Source organism: Coturnix japonica, chromosome 15 (genome assembly GCF_054131305.1).
Source record: "Coturnix japonica strain WE chromosome 15, WE-NBRP24, whole genome shotgun sequence".
NCBI classification, from domain to species: domain Eukaryota; kingdom Metazoa; phylum Chordata; class Aves; order Galliformes; family Phasianidae; genus Coturnix; species Coturnix japonica.
The window spans coordinates 9,219,118-9,229,088 of NC_140677.1; the positions used below are offsets into that span (position 1 = coordinate 9,219,118).

The 9,971-nt window shown below is 40.8% G+C and overlaps 1 protein-coding gene across 5 annotated transcripts; it reads right to left on the reverse strand.

Annotated features, from left to right (window-relative positions):
* Positions 1-1,033: 1,033 nt before the first annotated feature.
* On the reverse strand, positions 1,034-9,941 carry TMEM43 (transmembrane protein 43). 5 transcript variants are annotated; one of them, XR_014934842.1, is made up of 13 exons: positions 9,853-9,941; positions 9,027-9,176; positions 8,259-8,393; positions 8,042-8,136; positions 7,859-7,908; positions 6,314-6,383; positions 5,546-5,616; positions 5,203-5,385; positions 4,592-4,666; positions 4,411-4,512; positions 2,837-2,954; positions 2,245-2,454; positions 1,034-1,914 (listed from the first exon to the last, which is right to left on the reverse strand). XR_014934842.1 is itself a non-coding variant. In XM_015875264.3 (13 exons), the coding sequence occupies exons 1-12, from the start codon at positions 9,862-9,864 to the stop codon at positions 2,252-2,254; spliced, it is 1,203 nt and encodes a 400-aa protein (XP_015730750.1). In that variant the 5' UTR covers positions 9,865-9,941; the 3' UTR covers positions 1,034-1,914; positions 2,245-2,251. The 5 variants fall into 5 exon arrangements, 3 of the variants coding, with proteins under 3 accessions (XP_015730750.1, XP_032303147.1, XP_085373011.1); XR_014934843.1 differs by having other exon boundaries at positions 2,219-2,454; XM_015875264.3 differs by having other exon boundaries at positions 5,264-5,385.
* Between the last annotated feature and the right edge of the window lie 30 nt (positions 9,942-9,971).

The following is a 9,971-nucleotide window of genomic DNA, read 5'->3' on the forward strand; positions in this document are numbered from 1 at the left end:
AAACCAGGTCCCAAGATACCACAGAATTAATGTTAAGGGTCATCTTTTTGATTTCTTTACCATTGACTTCTAAAACAAAAACACTTGAGTTTGGTGGGTTGGCACGATTGTATAGAAGACTTCAAGGTCAAAAACAAAACCTCTCACATAAAGTGGTAAAACTGCAGTGGACTGGAGAGGGCAGAATTCCTTCTGTGTCAGTGGCTGCACAGGGTACGTTACAAGATGAGTACTTTGAATGCAAGGATCTAAGTCCAGCTGGCATCAGTAATGTTTCATCTGCTTCAAAAGGGAGCTGGAAGCAGCTGTATCACAGTGAGTCAGCACTTCCCAACTTCAGTCAGCACTTACTGGACTTAAATGCATGAAGTTATGAGTTCAGCCAGCTCTCTCAAACTAAGCATGCAAAAGATGAGAGTAAATACAATTTAAGGGAGAGCAAAGCAGAAAGGAACAAAGCAGAAAGCAGATACACATTCTGACAGAGCATGCTAAGCAGGCAAGAAAAATACTGCTTCAGTTGGTTTGATAGAAATATTTGTATACATGCAATGGAACAGAGCTTTGGCTCCACCTGGATACCTACCCTCAGAAACATTAAGTTCTTCAGTTTTGCACCATTCCTGTGTGCAGATGAGCATGTAAGATGAAAGTGTTCTAAACTGCTGAAAGCAAAAGAAGCCTCCTCTAAAAAGCAAAAAAAAAACCACCTGAATCCAGTCAAGATGAATGACCATATTTCTCAGATGATCCTATGGAGGGAAGGAAGCTACTATTTCTTAAGTAGTAAGAGCAAAGAGGAGTAAAAACACCACTGGTAGGCTAGAATCAGCCTTATCATTAAGCACATGGACAAGATAACAGCTGTGAGGTTACAGGTGATACAAAACCCAACTGCACATTTGCTTCCACCAACAGTGGAAAACTTGTTCATCCAAAGTTACAAACTAATCCTCCACACGCTTGGATGTCGTTCCTGGATGTGAAATAAGCAGTGCTTAAAGGTAATGAAAAAGAAGCTTACAGACCAACCTTCTGAAAATTGTATTTTATTAAATATACAAAAAGCACTTCCATAGAAAATTGCACCTTCATCTCCCATGTGCTAATGCTGGTTAGTTTCCTGCATCATGAAGATACATAGAAACAAATTTCCTTTGGTATGGGGAATACAGGCATAATTCAGCTTCAAAATGCATTCACTGAAGACATTATTTTTGTACCAAATTATGTTTACTTACAGAAGGAAAAACACATCGGTAGGGCACATCTGGAAGCCAAACTAGCTACCTAGAGAGACAAGGTCGCCTCTAAACTCAGAACTATTTACAGAAACAAAACCTGTAAGCTTGAGCCATTGCAGCACTACAGGAAGCTGTTATAACACGATATAAAGCTCAAAATTCAAGCTACTACGTCTATGAAATCTAATCAGGCAAAAATGTGTTCATTATTTAATTTCATGGAGGTCTTATTTTTAAAATTAAAGGCGAGTGACCTCTGAGTATCTCCTCAAATAAGGGCAATTCAGTGTTTTTAATAGAGCTGTAGCATTTTGGGTGCTTAACCAAGAACAGCTTCAGAGATCCTTTAAAAAGTTGAGGAAAGTCATTGCTTTCTGACATATCTTCCCTGCCTCAAAGCACTGTTAACCAGGCCAACTTGAGATTCCAAGCTACTTTCAAAACCCCCAGCTCAAAAGCATAAATGTTACTGAAGTATTGTGTCAAAAGTCGCTTCTCCTTTAATTCACTTTCAAGTAGTTTAGCCAAAGTAGTACACATGATTGTATGAGTGAGAAAAAGTAGCAGGAGGGATTGTCAGAGGCAGGTACACACACGCATTTCCTAAGGATTCCACATCAGTCCATGTGATGAAGCTGGTACTTTGTCCATAATATACAAGGCGCCCCACCTGCCAATGAGAATTTGCCAGTTTTCAGATCAGGGTGAATTAGTAAGAGGTGAAAGACAGATGGTATTTTTACACTGACTTATAATGAATACAGATGCTCCCAAATGTTTTTGTTTTCTTTTTTCCTGAACTCGGTGTCACAGAATTCCTACAAGCAGCATTCTATTGTAATCTTTATCACAGACAATACGTTTATCAACAGCCACACTCAAGACCCCTCCCCAAATCTTGGCTCACGCTGCTGAAGCACAATGTACTGTAAGCAATGTAACCAAAACAGAAATGCACATAAAAAGCTTCTAACCGGGACTTAGTGCAGAACCCGAGTACCTCTTTCTCACTGATGCTTCTTTGGTGGAATACGGGATTTTGCGACCACAATTGGAACTACAGAGAGCAATCCAATCAGCAAAGCCCAGAGAGGGCGGTAGAAGAGCCAGCCAACGGAGATGGTCAGAAGTGACAGTGAGCTGGCCATGCAGAAGGCAAAAGCTTTCAATCCGATGTTAACCAGATCTCGAACAACAGGAAACCAGTCCACTGTGGAAAGAATTAAACAAGGGATAAAAGAGTTGATCATTTATTTACAAGGACTTCTTGCTTATGCCTGGGATATGCACAAACTATTGCTACCAAGAAGCAGACTCAAGTTATTATAAGGCAATGGAAAAGGCATTTCAGGAGAGCATCCTCAAGGCATTTGATAAATAAGTCACATCTGAACATCTAAGACAACAGCATCCTCATCTCTTTAGATAAGAAGTCATGCAAAATTAAGTCTGAAGTCTTATCCAAGGCTTATGAGGCATCACAGACTCCTTCTGGCCTTCAAATAAATTCATTTTACATGTAAGCAACATACGATGATAATCTGTACAGCATCCTATTTCTAAATCATTTTAGCTTTCTGTCACCAACCTACCCAAAGTGTAAACAATCCGGGTCATTAGGCTGATGCCTACAAACATTGCCAGCCAGCCTGCTGCACGGAGGGCCCAGGTCTTCATGGTGTTACTTTCATGCTCCTTCTGAAACACCTCCTGAAAGCAAGAAACAGGCTGCATGTAATGATACATAAGTTCTCTTGAGATCCATCTCTTTCCAGTACAATATAGGAGCAAGTCAGAGTCAACAGTAGAAGATACACTGCAGCTCATTCCTCAGGGCCTTTTTTTTACATCAATAGCCAAGCACATCACACAAGATTTCAAAGTGCAGTAAAAAGGAAAGCTGCATTTATTTAAATTAAGACAGCAAAACACGCACCCTCAGGCACTCTCTGTAACCACAAGCAGAAAGCACAGAGTTTCAGTGCTCTTTATTGTGGAAAATAAGACTGCAGTAAGTACACGTAACATGAAGGAAACACCTGATTTTGTTACGTTTGCAGCAAGACAGAACAGGCAGTAAGATCCACTGATGGCTGAAGGAAAGGTGCATGAAAGAAAACAAGCAGTGTGTAGGAAAGCAAAGATAAAAAGGTATGTGTACATTTTTTAAAGCACTAAAAGCACCTATTTGCAAAAATGCCCCTTTTCCTCTATAAAAAAATTCACATACAGATGGCTAAGAAATAAGAAAACACAGGAAAGATACAAAAATGTCTGATTGACAACTTGTATGGCTGAGGACTCTATAATTTATTCACTCTTAGCTCATTTCCAATTAACTAAAATTCTAATTAATGAAGATTCAGAGCTCACAGCAGAGAGCTGCTTCTACTGCTGCTCCCTTTCAACTTGGGGAAAAAAAAAGAAAAAAAGCCTTTTTGTCTGCTGTTGGCAGATCCTGTAAATTCCTGACATCTGGAACTTCTACAGCAGGGCACAAAGGAATCATTAATGGAAATCAACCTACTAAGAGGAGTCAATGAATCACTAAATTGCCTGAGCATGCAGGATTTATTGGAGCATTATGCACTGCCTGAAGGCTCTTTCTCAGTCAGAGTAGCAGTAAACATTTCAAACAAGCCTAAACTCTCTGTTAAGAGAGGCTGAAGACTGGATAGCTCCTATGATTTGTCTAATTAAAGCCTGATTTTTACTGTTTTTGTGTATAACCTTTTCAAAAGCGTATGTTTGTGTATAAGTGGGAGGCTACCAAAAATCAAATCAAGCCAAAATGAGAAGGCACAGGAACAGTTCTTAGAGCAAATGATAGTCACCAGCAGCCACACAAGCTGACTTATTTTTTAATACAGTTACTTTAGCTGTAGCTACCTCTAAAAAGGGAAAGAAGAACAGAAGTAACTATAGCCAAATTATATACTGCTAACAGGTAGAAGTACAGCTTTTTGCAGCAACACAAAAACATGAAGAAACTGGGAAGGAAAAAACAGGCTATAATGCTTTGACCTAGATATAGCACAGAGAAAAGCCAAAGTTTACATCTCCTCCTCTGCAACAGGCTTGAAGGAGAATTAAAGCTTATTCCATGTCTGCTTCTGCACTACGATCTGCAGTTTCAACCCTTTACTGACATGGTGTGATCTCTTACCTCTACAGAGAGATCCCCAGAGTAGAGAATCTGAAGAACATCTCCAGACTTGGTGTGATATGGAACGAGTTGATCGCCTTTCTGCCGAGCAATCACAGTTACCTTGGAAGAAAGGCAAAGAATATTAGTGGTTACTGAGTTGGGGACAGAGCTCGGATAACACAAATAGCTGAAGATCTACCTTATCAGGTGAGCCCAAGTGGGGGTCATGTCCACTCAGACCAGCATAGAAGAATGAGACACGAAGGTCTCCCACCTACAAATAAGAAGAATATTGGAAATCAGAGAAAGATTTCTTTACAAAGGAGAATCACAGGAAAGAAAACTCTTCATAGGAACACTTCTTGTATCATCACTTGTCTTGAACATTCGTGGCAAGACAGAGGATACCATGTAAGATAGCCAGGCTGCATTTTTTCTGGGCCTAGTTGATAGCCAAAACAAGACAGCTAAGATGTTTCTTTGCAATATTCTTTCTGATTTAGCTGCAGGAACATATTAACATCAAATAGATCCTACACCCATCCTTGCAATTTCATTTTTTGGCAAAGAAAGGCAGCACTAACTAGCAACAAACTTTGTACTCAGTAAGGCAGAAGTAGAAACCACCTCCCACATCATCCAATGTTGTTCCATCTAAAATCAAGGCAAACAAAAAAGAAATAAAAACAGAAAATGAAGGTGCAAGCAGGATCAGAAGCTTCCAGCAAGGAGTCACTCTTATTAATGGTCCTGTCCTATGTGATGCTCTGCACTCCAATTTTTACATGTTTAAAAAGAAATGGGACATACCCCAGCTTTCTTTTTTCACACAACAGTAATTGCTGCTTTGGTTTTATCTTTCTCATCTTACTTCTGGACGCCTGGGGTTCTCGCTGTGGTAAAAATAATCTCCTCCCCGGGTAACATCAGCATGTGGATCCTCAAGGTGTGCCAGGCTCAGCTGCTTGAAGTCATCAATCTTATCCACAAGGCCTAAGCAGAACAAAGAACCAAGCTCAGGTTTGGTGTCGAACAGACATTTTGCAGGCTGGCTTCCTGATTATCACTTGTAACAATCACCATTGCAGAAATAAGTGAAGTTTGCAGCTCTACTGGAATAAACAATGCAAAGTCAGTACAGAGTAATTCTTACCTTTGGAAAGGACAAAGCTGCCAACCTGGACATTAGGAGAAACAGCAGTAAAGGACTCCACAGCCATGGCACTGGGGAACAGAAAGAGCTCCTGATTAGTTCCACAATTATGATCAAACTACTGCTTTACAGTATTTAATATAAAGCACAGTTCTAAGCTTCATTCAAGTCATGTTTGGGGTTGTTGGTTTGTGGGGTTTTTTTGCCAAATGGTTTCCTGCATCCTTAGGAACCAAACATGTGCTGTAAGAACGACAAGCAAGCTAAAACTTAGCACTAAAAGTGGTACACTGTAGCATAATTAAAATGCTGTAGGTGAGAGAAATACAGAACGGATTATATGTGGGCAATTGCTATAAATAAGCCTGAGCTCATACACGCTGCCTTAGAAGAACAGCATGCAAGTGGTATGGCAAGCTTGTGGGATGCTTGCTATTCTCACTCTATTTTTAACAGAAGAACTAGCAACAGACTAATAAAAGTAAAAAAGAAACCCATTCAGTTCTCCCATACACAATCCACATGGTCCAGCTGTAAAATAGCAGCCTGATGTAGAGCCATTACTAATAAGCAGCATTCCATCAGGAATGTTGGATTCTGGCTCCATTAGGCAGCTTTGAACCGCTATTTCACTTAATTTCTCCCAACTACAAAAAGACAAAGAGTTTCCATCCACTTTGCTACGCCATGAAGATTTGTCATTGAGTTCTCATCATCAATCAGATTCACTGACAGAACCCAGAGGGACTGTGCTAGGTGGTAAATTACCTGGGATTTTTGTGTCCTATTTCTCGATCAAAATTCCTGCTGTTCACAACTTCAGATTTCCATTCAGTATCTAAGGAAAATAATATGAAGGTTGAGAAGAGAGCAACAACTGCCACTCAGATCTTAGTTACCGATGATACCTCTAAATCAATGAATCAGTTCAAATTACACTCATTTTTAATTTTTTTTTAAATCAAGCTACACAATGGGATAGTCTATAATGATACTTAAATCTGTCCTCCTAATATATTAACAATGAGTGGAGGGACTAAGAAAAAAAAGACCTTAGGGATAAAACTGTAACTCAGCATTGCATGGTAGAAGGTTTGCTGTTAGTATCTTCCCTGATCAGGCTTTAATTCCTGGCTCCTGGAATTAAAGTTCCCTGCTTTGGGAGCAAGCAAGGAAAAGCTTAGAGTTCTGCCAGAGCTAGCAGATTTCAGTGTAGTCAAGTAAGACAGAAAAGATACCTGTACATGCCACTGTCACATAGCACTGCCTCGATTCAGGCCACAGCATCCTCTCCACACCCCCAGTGCACATTCATTATAGGTACAAGTAGCTTTTTTGCAACTCATACAAAACTAGAGTCCCTTTTTTTGAGCAGTCTCTGTACTAAATACATGCTCTATGCCTCCAGGGAGAAGAGAGAAAGGAAGAGAGTTTGGCTAAACACTGGAGTGGGGATCACTGTAAAGATATTCTAGTGTACCAGGTTTATGTGTCAAGATTTTTGTAGCTGTGGGGAGGGCTGCAGGGGTGGAAGAAGAATGAGAAGCAAGAGTAGCAGGGAGACTGTAAACCCACACCCACACTGCTTCCTGCCTCACTTAAGACATCAAGTGCAACCTGAAGCAGTAACAAGGGCAGAGATGTCCAGAGTGACTCTGAGCCTGGAAAACAGTGGGAGTAACTGTGTTTTGCTACTACCCAAATCACTAATTAAGTATTTAATTTTGTTGACAATAGGTACGTGGTAATATACAGACTTCAACTGGACACCATTTCTGAGAGCATAGCTTTTTTTTGGATCTTTTCTTTAACAGCTGTTCCTCATATCTCATGCCCACCACTAGCTTTGCTCCTTTGCTATCTCTGTGCTGCACAGTCTCATGCTTCACTGAACTGGAGTATTCTTATTATCACACCCAGAAATCACTGCACTCCTATATCACATGGGCTTTAGTTGTGGATAAATGAAGCACAGAGAATAAGCTCCAGAGATACAATGACTCAGAGTATTTTTCCACCATCAGGTAGATTAGAACTATCCTCCCAGTTCTCCTCCTGCCAAAAAAGCATTTGCCAAATGCCACAACACATATCAGAAGGTGCTGAAGGTTTTCATTAGCTCATGTGAACACTAAAACTCTCCACATGCTGCCATCTGGCTTAGCAAACATAACTTTTACTTATTTATTTATATAGTTTTCTTTCCCAAGGAAAAAAAAATAGATGTTTTTTTCAAGAAAATCAAGATAGATATATAGGAAAGCCCAAAGTTTCACACATAAAAACAAAAGGATTTTCTGCAGATCAACTTACTATATGAGTACTTTGTCTCTTTCTTGATCTCACCATTTTCTTCATACTCCCTGCAAAGAAAAAGAGTGAAGCAAGAAGCAAAATAGCACACACACAAACCAGCTCAATACAGAATACATGTTTCAACTGACCCTGTTAATACAACATTCCTATAAACAACTTTTAAAGACCTGTTTCACTCACCTGGAATCTTCATATTCAACCCACTGGTACATTTCCACTTTGCGCTTAAGCTTGACAGCCTGGACAGACAGCCCATAGCTGGGATCAAACAAAGGCTATTTGAAATACAAAGAAAACACAAGTCAGTAGGAATTAGTGAGGCATCTGTGAGCATTTCAACACTCCAATCCCTCCAAACTTGAAATTCTCCCATATCCAAGATGTTAGCTTTACTTACCTTTGCTGTGCTCAGAACGCCTGCTAAGTGCACCAGACTCCCCTCATTTTGTTGAGATACCCTGTGAATGTTGTCAAGAGGGATCACAAGAGAAAGTCCCTCATCAAGAGATTTAGCTGTCCTCAAAGCTCGTCCCTGTAGTCACGAAAAGCAAAATCAAGCTGTGGAGAATCAATGGCATATCATTATCTTATGAAAATAGTAGAAGACAAGTGATCTGCAGAGCCCAAGGACTTCTCAAGATATTCATCCTCAAGGCATAATCTGAAAACACACTTGTAATTCACCATTCTCCTCCAAGTCTAAAACCAAAACAAAGTAACGAGAGTAATTAACACCCTCACTTTTGCAACACTGAATGAGTTCCTATAACAAAATCCTAACAGCACTAGAAATGAATTCCCTATGTTATCTCAAGATAGAGACAGAAGAACTGAACGTGGCTGGCTTGTTCGGCTTCTTTCTATAGCACTACAGACTCTTTCCCCAGAAGCTCATAGGTTTGGGTTCTTTTTCCTCACCATACACAGCCATTGTTTCTATTACACACCGTTCCACAGCAAGAACATCTATGACTCTGTGATTTCATTCTTACATCCCAAGAACAAGCATCAGCCTCTCCAGACACGCTGCCTTCTTTACACTGATGAAGCAATAAAACTACAGCATGACCATTTCTGTGACTCTATACATACAAAACTAGTTGAATACCACCTTGGCATTACCATTTTAAAGCTGTATATAAACTCTTGATAGTATTTCACTTACTTCATTGGTAAAAAGAAGGTAGAAGGACAGAAGAAACGTCCCAAGTCCTATAAGCATGCCTCCAGAAGTCTCGCTGAGCCTCTCCAGGAACCCTGGCTTGGCCTCGCTGGTGATTTTGACATGTTCTTTTTTGCTTCCTGTGTCAGAAAACTGATGGAGATAAACCAGAAATGCAGTATTGGTATAAAAGCAGATGGTCTGTTTCAAAAGAAGCTCTTTACCTTTGCTAAACTGCTTGACCACTGCTAAACTGCACTGCTTGCATTGGAGCTGAACCTTCCCACACTTATTAAATCACAGAATCACAGAATGACCCGGGTTGGAAGGGACCTCAAGGATCATGTAGTTCCAACCCCCTAAATGCCTTGTCCCAATTTTGATACCAGAAATACAGCCAGTAAATAGACCTTAACTAAGGAAAACAATGCCTATAGCATTGGCAAAGCACATCCCTTCACACATCCTTCAGCCTGTCTCTATGTTCCCTATTTGGTATCCACACCCAGCGACAAAATGAGTAATACTCCCAAATTCCAGACTAGCTACAGCACAGCTATAAATACCACAATGCAATCCCACAGCACACCCTGCCATAACTGCACCTTGGGGGACTAGAAGAGCTCTCAGAACAAACTGCTGCTGCTATGCTGAGCATTGCCACATTAGAACACCAACAACACAGGGTGTGAGGAGCACCACAGCTCTGTGCTGTGGGTAATACCCAAGCAGCAATAGCGGGTAGAGAGGGGAGGAGGCGAGGCCCCTCTGGAGGAGCCAAGCGGGACCTGACAGCTATTGGGATCCCCCACAGGAGCTTATCACTTACATTCCTCGACATCTTCGGCCTCTTTCCCTCACAAACCAGAGAATCCACCAACGATAACCGCTCAGCAGCAGCCGCGCCCACCTCGATGTGAGGGCGTATGCTTCCTGGTGTTAGAGTTC

What these genes read in the sequence shown, in the direction of transcription:
- TMEM43 (XM_015875264.3), bottom strand. An exon ending in GTTGAATATGAAGATTCCAG is followed by an intron (nt 7,909 to 8,041) that starts GTGAGTGAAACA and finishes TTTTCTTTGCAG; the next exon opens with GGAGTATGAAGAAAATGGTG. An exon ending in ACTTGGGCTCACCTGATAAG is followed by an intron (nt 4,513 to 4,591) that starts GTAGATCTTCAG and finishes CTTTCTTCCAAG; the next exon opens with GTAACTGTGATTGCTCGGCA.